Here is a 13,911-nt window from a genome sequence, read left to right on the forward strand (position 1 = left end):
TCTGCAAGAGATGTACAAAGCAACTACACTCCTTTGTATGCCACTACAGGTTGGATGTTCAGGCTTAACAGGATGCAGATTTTGGGGTTAAGATCTTAGTCTGGCCTGTGGGTTTCCTACCCTTGAAGGTTACTTGTCAAGAAACGCCTAGCACCTGCCTGGGGTTAACTCTGCGGCCACCTGGAGGATCTGTCTCCAGCACTGCTGAGGCCCGCCTACACCTGGGCACATGCTGTATACTAGCATCCTCCTCCCACCGACTTGGGTCCCGCTTGCCTCTGGGCTAGTCTCCCACTCTCAGGTTATTCCCTGGTGATTTCTAGGACACTGGGGCTACACTACCAGGGGTCCAACAGTTCCCAGAAAGCACTCACAGACCCAAAACACACAAACCACCAGGTATTCTTAGTCCAGGACAGCAGCGCTAATAAAGTATAGCTTTATTATCATGCAAAAATTTGAACAGTGAACGTTAGAAAAACCAGATGGAAAAGGTACAGCAAGCAATAACAGGTAACTGAATATGGATCAATTATAAAACTGACTAAACATTTGTTTACTATCTGGGGAGTTCAGGAAATGTAGCGTCTCACAGGTTATAAAATATAACTGCTCACAGAGCCTCGGTAAATAGATCTTTCTCTCTCTGCTCCCTGGCTGAGACTAGGGAAAATCCAGAGCCAGGATTTCACGGAAGTGTAATTGAATACGCTGAGCTGTTTTTCCTGCATCGGCAGTGGATTACAATTGTAGCTAGAAGCCTTGCTTTCATTCTTTTTGAGCTTAATATTCGTATATCTATATATCACAAGACTCCTGAAGAAAGATGTCTGTAGCGCCGAAACACAGCTGTGTTGAGTCGAGTGTATATTTAAATAAAGAGATTGTTCCTAACCTACGTCGCCTACTAGTGTTGTTCAAGAGCCTACTCCTCCTACTCCCCCTTTCCTCAGATTCTACTTTTCGTAGGAATTTGTGTACCTCCACCCTCGTGGTGGTTTGGCTTGCAAGTAGTAGTAGTAGAAATTAGAGCTTACCTGCTAATTTTCGTTTCTTGAATCCCTCCAGACCAGTTCAGAGCTCCTGGCTTGCTTGCAGCTATTGTCATCTGAAGAATGTTTCCATTTTTATTTTGTTTTTATTCTGCAGTTGAAAGTATGGCCTTGGTTTCTTGATGAGTTGAATTTTGGTTGTTTCTTGTTACCTGAATTTTTGGAGATATCTGTTCTTTTTTACTGCTTTGTTAATGAGATACTGACAAGTGTGGGACTGCATATAGTAGGTAAATTCAGTAGTGCAGTGGTTCTTGGTCTCCATCTCTTGGTCTCCATCTGCTGGCAGAAAAAGGCAAACCCAAGCATCTGGACTAGTCTGGAGGGACTTGAGGAAAGAAAATTAGGCAAGATCTAGTTTCTCCATATATGCACCTGTCATGCTTTCTTATGTTTCTGGTATAGATTAGTGGGACAGCTGTAGCCTGTTCTGTGTAGAATGTTAGCATCAGATTTTTACTGCGTGGGGATTAAATCAGGATAACAAATCCCATGTGATTGTTTCAAGAGATGACGTCAGACGCTAAAAGGACATGGACATGGTCTGATCACTCTCTTAGATGGACAAGAAAAAATATTTGGGTTTTTTTTTGTGTGTGTTATTTTAAGCTAGTAAACTGAGCTCATCTGACCTGTTATGTCAGGCAGCCTTATGTAAAGAATATGAAAGTCAGTGGCTTGGCCTCATTGAAGATTTAGCGCTTTTGTGATTTGTATATTTTAGAGGTGGGCTTTAAAATTCTTACACGTTATTTGCTGCATAACCTGTCTTTCTAACCCTCCTCCCCCCCCCCCCCCCCAAACAATCCAGCATGGCCCTGTCTCTCCCATTCACCAGCACCATCCTGCATGTCTGCATCTGTCTCCCTTTTCTTCTCACCCCTCCTTGTTCACTCACATGGCCGGGCTGCTGCTCCTCCCAGTCTGCATGGCAGTGGGACAGCCTCAACAAGTAACAAGGCAGGTAGATGCCAGTCCCAGAAATAGGAAGTGTCATTCGGTTTAATTTTTACCCACCTTTAGTATATTTAGATGATAGAACAAGTAGGCAAATTTATCAAATTGATGTTTACATTTTTTTTGTTACATTTGTACCCCGCACTTTCCCACTCATGGCAGGCTCAATGCGGCTTACATGGGGCAATGGAGGGTTAAGTGACTTGGCCAGAGTCACAAGGAGCTGCCTGTGCCTGAAGTGGGAATCGAACTCAGTTCCCCAGGACCAAAGTCCACCACCCGAACCACTAGGCCACTCCACTCTCTTACTTCTAGGTTTTATAGCACTAATAGTGTACATAGGATTAAATTAGGTCAATACAGAGATGCAATGAATGTTTACCACGAGCCATAAGAATAGCTATTCTGGTTCAGACCAATGGTGCACCTAGCCCATTTTCTTGATTCCAATAGTGGCCAATCCAGGTCACAAGTACCTGGCAGAAACCAAATAGCAACAATCCATGCTACCAATCCCAGGGCAAGCAGTGGGTTCCATATATCTATCTCAATAGCTGACTATGGATTTTTACTCCAGGAACTTGTCCAAACCTTTTTTTTTTTTACCTAGATGCGCTAAGGCAGTGCTTGCAAATAGATCTCATACATATTCAATGGGGAAAGCCTGAAAAGCCGACCTGGCGTGAAGGCTGAATTTGGACATCCCTCATTTAGAGCCTTCACTGGGCTTTGCACGAATACACTTTTTGGAAGGCTTTTGCTGATGAAGTAATTGCCATTGTACATTGAGTAAAGAAAACATAGTGACTCAATGCGATTCTGAGGCTTTTCCTTCTATAAATAATTTATTCAAGTTCTTCAAGTTACTTGGGTTATTACATTGAAGTACTGAAATTAATAAATTGTCCCCATCTCTTTTGGGCTGTAAATTTGAGTTCCTTATCAGCCTACGAGACCACTCCAAACATGTGGATTTATGCTTTCCTGTCAACTGATGGAGACAGAAAACAATTTTGTGCAGTCTTGGATACTGGTTACATGCTAAGGTGGCTGGCTATGATCTGGAGCAGTTGCTGTAGATATCATGAGGGATTTGAACACAATATCAGAGGAGGTTTTGCTGCAATAAGGCGCATAAGTAGAGAGTGGGGTAGTAGCCTAATGGTTACTGCAGTGGTCTGAGATCCAGGGGAACCAGGTTCAGTCTCACTGCCTTGTGGCTCTGGGCAAGCTACTTAACCTTCCATTGCTCCAGGTTCAAAATATGTACCTGTATATAATATGTAAATTGCCTTGATTGTAACCACAGGAAGGTTCTTTATCAAATCCCATCCCCTTCCCCCCTTCCCCTTCTTGCATCTGGGATCTAGATATTGGGATTTAACTAGGGAAAATATAGCAGGTTTTCCATTTCTAAGTTTCCTTTTATGGGAAATGTAACTGTTTTAGATACTTAAGGTCCTGTGGAGTTGAAGCGTCACTGCCATTCCTCTAAGGCCCCCTTGGGTCCCCCAGACTTAACACAGGGATTCTATCCTCCCACCTTCTTTTCTAGAAGCTACCAGTACTGCTTCTGCTTGCCCTTTCTTGGCTGAATCTATTTTAATGATGTATTAGGCATAGTACTCCTTGCAGTGGCAGCCAGAGGATGAAGCTTTTGCTGAAACGAGTGTGTGTGGCCTTTCCTAGGATTTCGGGGACACGTCCTGCCCCCAAGAAACTGACTTGGTAGCTCCTTAGGTTCTTGAATAGGACAGAGCTGAGTGCAGAATCAGAACGAAACTAGAAAAGGGTGAACTCGCTTCCCAAAACAAGGATTCCTCAGCAATTGGGCTTCTCAGAAAAGTGGATCTTCTACATCCTTATAGCTCAGCATATGAGCTCTCTAAAGATTTTAGCAGGGATTCCTAAGCTGGCCAGGATCTTTTCCCCTCCACCAGGTCATTAAGGACATGATTGCGGTGAAATAGGAGCATCCATATTCTATCCTTAAGATGGGGAAGGCAATGAAAGACTTTATTTTTCCAATAAGGAAAAGGATGAACTCTGCGTTTTCCATGGTGGTCACTCTGATATCATGGTGATTCACAAAACTGCCATCTCAGTGGAGAAGGTTATGGCACTGAGAGTTGCAGTTTAGATGTTACATTGCTCAGGCCTAATGCAGGTCCTGGATGACTCCATGGTATTTGTCACAGTCTATCCCAAGGGTGTCACTCATCTGGAATTAGGGGATTCTTTTCCTGGCAAATTCCTTCATATGACCTGGTCTGAGAATCAGCTAAGAAAATGACCATTCTTGTGATTGCTTGGAGGCGGCTACTGTGGTCTTGACACTGGCGAGTGTTCTTTAGCAGTAGTCTGCTTTCTGGGGAAGACTTAGTTAACGACTTTGAGAAATTCCAAATACCAGATAGTACTGGGATGGAACCAGCTCCATGATTTCAGGTGATAACATGCCGAATAAGCTGCCTGCTTGTTGACCTCTAACAGGCACCACTTTTGCTCGGAAGACAAAGGGGGTCAAGAGGTAGACTCAGGAGCATCTGGTCAGGCTCAGGTCTCTCAGTGAATGTTAGTGGGTCTGCTTCTGAATTTCTCCAGTTGTTCTTCTTAGTTGTTTTTGTCAGGAGTGGACCCATATCACTTCAGACTGATGGGTCGTAGATATAGTCTGTATAGGACTCCACCTCAAACCCTTTAAGGGAACACAGTAAAAGTTATCTGAAATTAAAGAAGCCAATTCTGGAGTAACTGTTATACTTTAATTTCAGATAAACTTTTAATGTGTCCCCTTATAGAGTTGAGGTAGAATGTAATACACAACAATAATTCAAAGCAAATCCATACATAGCTGTGAGAACCACATTGGACTGTTTGATCCAGTAGTTCTGGTTCTGAGCAAGGAGAATAGTGAGGGTGTTCTTCCATCTGTTATGTGGTGCTTAAGAAATAGGGTACCTTTCATCCTGTTCTTAATCCCAAGCATGTAGACAAATTGCTCCACATGCTGTTTTTGCACATGGACAGACTGAAGTTGTTAATAATGACATTGAGGAAGGGAGAGTTTCTCACTTCCCCAAATTGTCAAAATTGTATTACCACGTTCCTATCAGAGATTACCACCAGATATTCCTAGGTCTCTGCCCTATGACGGTATTATCAGTTTAAGGCTCTCCCATTTTGCTTAGCCACAGTGTCAGACATTCTCCAAGGTCATGGATAGTGAACTTTCTCAAGAGCAAGTCGGTTCTTTCCCTGGTTAGTGTGCTTGAGGACTTGTTTCAACACCAGAATGGGTAAGGTGTTTGTAATGCTGGACAGAATCAACAAATTACATGCTGAGATATGGGATTTGCTGGGGTTCTCCCCCCCACCCCCCCCCGGGTTACAGAGCTACCTGCAAGTATTGGGTTCAGTGGTCATGACTCTGGATCTGGTCCCCTATAGCCTTATGTATGCCCTCTACAGAGGGCTGTTCTTTAGAGATTGTTTCCACAGTTTCGGAATTACATCTGGCAGCTGCCTCACTATGCAACCAAATTTAGTCTGAACAGGTGACTCTTTTTGGGTAATCTCCTGAAAGGTCTGGACTTAAGAGTTCCTCACATGAATCATGGATCTCATAGGTTGGTGAGTATCTTGCCACACCAGAGTGACTCAGGGCTTTGGATCAAGATTAGAGGCATACTGGACCATAAACAGGTTGGAAACCAGGGCCACTTGCCTTTCCCTTCAGCACTTTTCTATGAGGTATAGCAGTATGTGTACTCCTGGTAGCTCCTGACTGATGTATGCAGCTACCAGGAGCCCACAGGCAGTACAGGAAGTAAATATGTTTCTAGCATGAATTGAGAAACACTTTTTTTTTCACTGTGTATATTAAAGTGTGGACAGTATATAGGCACATTTTTTAACTCTGCAAATCCTGGACCCAGGGGAGCAGAAGTTGATTATGTCCATGTTCTTGGATGATCATGAACAGGTAGTCCTCGGATGGACCTCCTAGCAACAAGCCAAAACTCCAAGATAGTGAACTTCTTCTGTCACTGAAGGGAGAGGGGCTATATGGATCTAGATGCTCTAGCTCAACCATGGTCACTCATCTGTGTTCCCACTGAGGTCCCTAATAGGTTTATTTATTTATTACATTTGTACCCCACGCTTTCCCACACTTGACAGGCTCAATGCGGCTTACATAGCAACAATATAAATAATTACAAAGTCGAATATGACTATATAGTTTGTGGTAAACGCAGAAACTGTTGGGGTTAACGGAAAGTAAGTTAAACATAGGAGGAATTGGGTTCATAAGGAAATAAGCATTAGGAGGTGGCGTAGCAGGTGGAAAGGGATGGATATTCCAAATGATCTTGGTAGGGAGATTGTTCTTTTGAGATCTTTTTCTTATTCATTCTCAACTTTCTTCAGAAGGGTATGGAGAAAGTGCTGATTCTTAGCTCTCTCAGTGTACAAGTAGTGGCCCCAGGCTCCTTTAAGAGGTTAATGCTAGATGTTTTGGCGGCAGCCCATCCAGATGTTTTTTTTCCCTCTGAGGGGTCAAGCACATTCACTCTTCCACTAGGTCTGTAGTTCCCTATTGGAATCTCAGTTTGGTTGTTAACTAGCTCATCTATCCTTATTACCTTTGAAGTTGCCATTTCTGAGGGAGTTCTCTCTTACAGCAATCTTTCTGGTGGCAGTATGCTCTGCTGGATGCATTTCCAAGTTCCAGGCTCTTTCTTGCAGGGATTGTTTGAGTTTTTTCTCAAGAGACTTTAATGGTATTTTCCTTTCTTCCCAGGGTGGATCGTCTAAATAAAACCATTTCTTTCCCAGTCTTTAGAAAGTTGGAATGCACAAGAAAAGAGAAGTGTCCAATTCTAGACGTCCACAAAGTTTTGAGATTGTTGATGGTCATTAATCCATTCAGAAAGTTAACAGATTTGTTCTCTTTCATGAACCATGAAAGAAGAGGCAAATTCTAAAGTGGCAGACTTCAGATGAATGAGGAAAACTATTGCACCAGAACAATTTCACCACTGGCATAGTCCTGGGTTGAATGCAGTTCTGTTTTTCTGGAAGATATTTACAGGGAGCCAGTTGGCATTCTTGCATTTATTTTCAAAATACTGCCACTTGGATGTGCAAACTAAGGTAGATGCTGCCTTCTGCCCAACCTGTCCTAGTGGAAGTTTGGGTATATTCCATGCATCTGGACTGGTGTGGTAGGACAATAAGGAAGGAGAAGTTTAAGTGTTGACTGTAAATTTCCTTTCATTGGGACTTGCCACACCAGTCCAAAACCATCTCTGGCAGTCTACTTGACCTCTTGATCAGATTGATAATTTTTTGGCAATTGGATCTAGTTGGTTCCTCACCTTGCATTATGGGAATTTCTTGAGCCCTTGAGTCATGGAGGTACCAATGGGTTGAATGTAAAGGAGGATCAAAATCAGTCTTTTATGCCATTTGGAAGCATTAATGTTTTTTTGGCTTAGGTTATTTGTTACTAGTTAAGTTCAAGGTTGCACCATACTGCATAGGTAAAGTCAGCGGAAGAGTTATCTATCTTTATCTGCTAGCAGGAGAGCATAAAACCAATATAACCAGACTGATTTAGCAGGACTCAAGAAAAGGAAACAAACAGGTAGGTTTAAAATTTTCCTTTTTGGCAGTTGTTTGGAAACATTGGTTCTGAAGATAATTAACCTGCATCTTTATAAAGAAGGGAAAATCTGTAATTGTATAGACTTTGGTGAATAAATGTGTAATATTTTGGAATACTCAGCTGATTTGTTAATAGGGATGCCACCTGTAATATAGTTTTATGGGAGAGGGTAGGGGATTGTGGCATCATTGGCTGGAAATTATCTTGAGAACATAAAAAGTTGTTAAAAAATTGAAAGGGAAAGAAATAAAGCAAATTAAGCTACAGGGATTCCTTAAGCTTTACACTATGAAGTCCTTCTTAGTGTTCATAAACTCCAGGGTTGTCTTTTCAAAGCAATGAAAATAGTGACTTAAATATGGAGATAAAAGCCAGTTCTTAGTTTATAGGAATGTTTATAATTGAGCTATAAAGGTTTGGTAGCACAGTGAAAATGGAAGTGTTCAGTTTTGTAATCTGTAGATAAATCTCTACATTCTTTTTCATTTTTAAAGATCTTATGATATGGTGTTTGGTCCAGCAAACTTGGGAGATGATGCAATCAGAAACTTCCGTGCAAAGCATCACTGTAATTCCTGTTGCAGGAAGCTTAAACTTCCAGGTAAGAGATTAACATAAGACAAAGCAATTTAAGATTTAGCTCATGCTTTTTCAGTAATATTTTAAGTTTAATTACATTCAGGTATAACAAATATTTTTCTGTCTCCAGAGGGATTACAGTCTGTTTTCAAGCCCTCTGAGGATAAGGTAGTAAGGAAATCAAGGCGCCTTCATTTTGGGTTGAATATAAGCACCTGACTAACTTTTATGGGTCATCAGATTAAGACACCTAATGTTAGGCCAGCTCTGATGATGCCGTAATTTCATTTCATTTATTGACTTATTCCATCCATCTTACATTCTAAGTGCATCACAGCAAACATATGAAATAACATTATAACACAAAGCTAATAGAAAAACAAAATAAAAACCTATTGCTGATAACTACTTATTTCTATAGCACTACTAGATATACGCAGCGCTGTACACTTGAACATAAAGTGACAGTCCCTGCTCAACAGAGCTTACAATCTAATCAGGACAGACAAATAAGGGAAATACTTAAGGTGGGAATGATAAAACAGACATGGGTACTAAACAAATGAATAGGGGTTAGGAATTAAAAGCAGCCTCAAAAAGGTAGACTTTTAGCTTACATTTGAAGACAGCCAGAAATGGAGCTTGACGTACTGACTCAGGAAGTCTGTTCCAGGTGTATGGTGAGCAAAAGATAAAAGAATGGAGTTTGGAGTTGGCAGTGGAGGAGAAGGGTTTAGATAAGAGAGATTTCTCCGAGGATAAGTAGGTTGAACCTTATCACTGATGGGTCGTCGTCCGTGACGGCCCAGGAGCCTGGAAAATACAAAAAAACTAGAACTTTCTAGAACGCGACATCACGCGGGACCAAATACACCGCACATGTGTAAGCAGGTTCCCGCCCGCGACGCGAGCGTGCCACTCTCAGTTTTTTTCTTATCCGCGCCTGAAGAGACACGTCTGTGGCTTCCCGCCATGTTTTTTCGCTCGGGAGCCCGAGTTAGCGTCCTTTCGCTTCTATTTTCTTTTTCTTTTTTTCAAGTTTTATATTTTATTCCATTAATATTAAAAAAAAGGAGTTTTTTCCTCTGTTTCTTAGGTTTTTTTTCCCTCTTTGTTTTTTTCGACGCGGCCGCTTTTAGGCTGCTCGGCCACTCTGTTCTTCCCATTTTGTGCCCCTTTTTTCTTGGCACCATCGAGCCTTTTGATTTCGCGAATTCTGTTTTTCCCTCCAGCGGCTTCAAGTGTTGTACTTGGTGCAACCGGACCATCTCCAGTACCGACCCCCACGCGTGGTGTCTCCAATGTCTTGGGCCCGATCATCTCCCAGCTGCTTGTAAGCTGTGTAAGTTGATGTAAAAACAGACCCAAGTGGCTTGAGAGGCACAGTGTGAGAAACTTTGTTCGGATCGGTCCGGTCCTTCGATAGCGACATCGGTACCGAGGTCGGCGGCATCGACGTCGAGGGAGGCATCGACATCAGGAGTCCAGGTAATGGCTGCCGAAAGACTGCATTGAGCTGGGAGCAGCGAGGCATCGAGTGGGTCTCCACCTATCTCGAGGCCTACTGCTATGCAGGCCCCCCGTGACCGACCTAAGTCAGACCCAGCCCCAAGGAGGCGTGAAGGTTCCATGTCCTCTTCGGTACCGAGGAGTCTCGATGACAGGTGTTGAGCGAAGGCTAAGAAGCACCGTTATCATTCTCCTTCCATGCACGGTACCGAGAGCTCTGGGGAGCCGCAGAAAGTGGCACCCGAGAAGCGTCGGCGCCGGGAGCATCACTTACCCTCCATTCAAGAGGTGCCAATGCGTCGGTCGTCTGGCAACCTGGTACTTCGCCAGTCGGCCTCGGTATCGGTGGTGCTTGCACCTTCCGTACAGACTCTTGAGGCAGCATCTGGGCCATCACCTGTGAGGAGGTCTCCGTCCTCGGTGCCGCTTGCGGTACTGGTGTTGCCTGCCACCTGGGTCGATTCCCCCTCGACGTCGGTGTAGGAAGCTTCGCCGGACTCCAGGCAGGGATCGACTTCTAAACACCCCCCACGGGGTCGTCAATCCTCAATGGCGAGACGGGCTCGGGTTTGGGCTGCTCTTAGGGAGCTCTTGTCCAATACCGTTCAGGAGCGCTTGTGGGAAGAGAAGGAACACCCCAGATACTTTTTAGAGGAAGAGTTGTCCTACTCCGCCAATTGAGAGTAGAATGTCTCCACCTGAGAGTCTCTCTGTCTCATCTTTTGTTAGGGAAATGTCTAAGGACATTCCATTCCCTATGGAGGTTTTGGATGAGCCCAGGGCTGAGATGCTGAAGGTCTTGGATTATCCTTCTCTGCCTGCTGAGGTTGCCACGGCCCCCTTGCATAATACACTGAGGGAAGTGCTTATGCGAAATTGGTCGTGCCCTCTCTCTAACCCCGTGGTCCCCAAAAAATCCGAGTCCCAGTACAGAGTCCATGGTGAGCCTGTGATGGTGAAGGCCCAACTTCCTCATGATTCTATGGTGGTGGACTCTGCTCTCAGAAGAGCCAAGAGTACTAGGGACTATGCCTCGGCGCCCCCAGGCAGAGAGTCTAGGACCTTGGATTCTTTTGGGAGGAGAACGTATCAGGCCACTATGCTCGCTGCCAAGATCCAAACATACCAGCGCTACACGAGCATCCACTTGCGGAATTCGGTGAGGCAACTGTCCAGTTTCGTTGAAACGCTTCCTCCGGAGCTTGCTGAACCTTTTCACCACGTGGTCAGGCAGCAGAAGACGTGTCGCAAATTCCTGGCCAAGGGGGTCTTACAACACTTTTGATGTGGCATCCCGAGTAGCTGCTCAAGGTATAGTGATACGCAGACTCTCATGGCTGCGTGTCTCTGACCTGGATCTGAAGACCCAGCAGCGAATGGCGGATGTTCCTTGCCGGGGGGATAATCTTTTCGGTGAAAAAGTAGAGAACATGGTTGATCAGTTCAAAAAGCATCATGACACCATGGATACTCTCTCCCGCCGGACGTCTTCTGCTACCGCCTCCTTTTCTAGGAGGTTTTTTGGAGGGAAGACGAGTGCTCCCTATTCCTGTAATAGGCGTAGGTACACTTCTGCTTCTCAGCAGCCGGTTCAGCCCCAGCATGCACGTTCCCGTCAACGCCGTGAGTCTAAGGCCCCTAGGGCTCCCCAGCAAAAGCAAGGGACGGGCTTTTGACTGGCTCCAGTGCAGCATAGCCACAGTAAAAGTATCCGTGCCGGATGGCTTGCCTGTTGGGGGGAGGTTGATATTTTTTCACCAAAGGTAGCCTCTTGTAACCTCCGACAGGTGGGTTCTTCAAATAGTCCAGTTAGGATACACTCTCCATCTGGTTTCAAAGCCTCCAAATTGCCCACCGGGAGCTCAATCCTTCAGCTTCCAGCACAAGCAGGTACTTGCAGAGGAACTCTCCGCCCTTCTAAAGGCCAATGAGGTCGAACCCGTTCCACCAGGGGAAGAAGGGCTGGGATTCTCCAGGTGCTTCCTTGTGCAAAAGAAAACAGGGGGGATGCATCCCATCCTAGACCTAAGGGCCCTGAACAAATTCCTTCTCCGAGAAAAGTTCAGGATAGTTTCCCTGGACACCCTTCTTCCCATGATTCAGGAAAACGATTGGCTATGCTCTCTGGACTTAAAGGATGCCTATACTCGCATCTTGATACTCCCAGCTCACAGGAAGTATCTTCGATTCTGACTGGGTACTCGGCACTTTCAGTACTGTGGACTGCCCTTTGGCCTAGCATCTGCGCCCAGGATATTCACAAAGTGCTTGGCAGTTGTCACAGCATCGCCTGTGGACTGGGAGTGTACGTAATCCCTTATCTCGACAATTGGCTGGTGAAGAGCACCTCAGAGGCAGGGGCTCTACAGTCCATGAGGATGACTATTCAACTACTGGAGCTACTGGGGTTTGTAATCAATTATCCCAAGTCCCACCTTGTCCCGGTGTAGAAATTGGAGTTCATTGGAGCTCTGTTGGACACACAGACGTCTCGAGCTTATCTTCCCCAGACAAGGGCAGACAATCTCCTGACCCTAGTGTCCTTGGCTCGGGCGTCTCAACAGATCACAGCTCAGCAGATGTTGAGACTTTTATGGCACATGGCCTCCACGGTTCATGTGACTCCCACGGGCACGCCTACATATGAGATCAGATCAATGGACCCTAGCTTCCCAGTGGTGCCAAGCCACAGGGGATCTAGAGGATGTGATCCATCTCTCCACCGACTTTTGCAATTCCCTTCAGTGGTGGACCATTCGCTCCAATTTGACCTTGGGACATCCATTCCAAATGCCTCAGCCGCAGAAAGTGCTGACAACGAATGCATCTCTCCTGGGGTGGGAAGCTCATGTAGATGGACTTACTACTATTGAGCATTTCTATAGCGCTACAAGGCGTACGCAGCACTGCACAAACATAGAAGAAAGACAGTCCCTGCTCAAAGAGCTTACAATCTAATAGACAAAAAAAATAAATAAAGTAAGCAAATCAAATCAATTAATGCGAACGGGAAGGAAGAGAGGAGGGTAGGTGGAGGCGAGTGACTTCACACTCAACGGACTTGGTCTTTTCCAGAAAAAGATCTTCAGATCAATCTCCTGGAATTACGAGCGATCTGGAACGCTCTCAAGGCTTTCAGAGATTGGCTGTCCAATCAAATTATTTTAATTCAGACAGACAATCAGGTTGCAATGTATTACACCAACAAGCAGGGGGGCACCGGATCTCGCCCTCGGTGTCAGGAAGCTGTCCAGATGTGGCTTTGGGCCCAACACCATGGCATGTTTCTCCAGGCCACGTATCTGGCAGGCATCAAAAACAGTCTGGCCGACAGTTTGAGCAGGATCATGGACCCTCACGAGTGGTCTCTAAACATGGATGTTGTCCGCAAGATCTTCCGAGAGTGGGGCACCCTCTCGGTGGATCGTTTTGCCACTCAGATCAATCACAAAGTTTCTCAGTTCTGTTCCAGACTTCAGGCCCATGACAGGCTAGCATCAGATGCCTTTCTCCTGCATTGGGGGACAGGTCTGCTGTATGCGTATCCTCCCATACCTCTAGTAGGGAAGACTTTACTGAAACTCAAGCACTGCCGGGGAACAATGATTCTGATTGCTCCTTTTTGGCCTCATCAGATCTGGTTCCCTCTTCTTCTGGAGTTGTCCTCTGAAGAACTGTGGAGATTGGAGTGTTTTCCGACCCTCATCACCCAGAACGAGGGGTCGCTTCTACATCCGAACCTCCGGTCTCTGGCTCTCACGGCCTGGATATTGAGAGCTTAGAAGTTGCCTCTTTGGGTCTTTCAGAGGGTGTCTCCCGAGTCTTGCTTCCAGGAAAGACTCCACGAATAAGTGTTATTCTTTTAAATGGAGGAGGTTTGCCGTCTAGTGTGACAGCAAGGCCCTAGATCCCTTTTCTTGTCCTATACGGACCCTGCTTGAATACCTTTTACACTTATCAGAGTCTGGTCTCAAGACCAACTCCATAAGAGTTCACCTTAGTCCGATTAGTGCTTATCATCAACATGTGGAAGGTCAGCCTATCTCTGGACAGCCTTTAGTTGTTCGCTTCATGAGAGGTTTGCTTTTGTCAAAGCCCCCAGTCAAACCTCCACCAGTGTCATGGGATGTCAACGTCGTTCTC

At 45.1% G+C, this 13,911-nt stretch overlaps 1 protein-coding gene across 1 annotated transcript in view; it reads left to right on the top strand.

Moving 5' to 3' along the window:
- TRPM7 (transient receptor potential cation channel subfamily M member 7) overlaps positions 1 to 13,911 on the top strand; it is a 397,085-nt gene that overhangs the window by 354,014 nt on the left and 29,160 nt on the right. The window contains exon 38 of the mRNA XM_030189594.1: positions 8,175 to 8,281. Within this exon, the coding sequence (XP_030045454.1) occupies positions 8,175 to 8,281 (107 nt within the window). The remainder of the gene's footprint in view (positions 1 to 8,174; positions 8,282 to 13,911) is intronic.

Source organism: Microcaecilia unicolor, chromosome 1 (genome assembly GCF_901765095.1).
Source record: "Microcaecilia unicolor chromosome 1, aMicUni1.1, whole genome shotgun sequence".
NCBI lineage: Eukaryota > Metazoa > Chordata > Amphibia > Gymnophiona > Siphonopidae > Microcaecilia > Microcaecilia unicolor.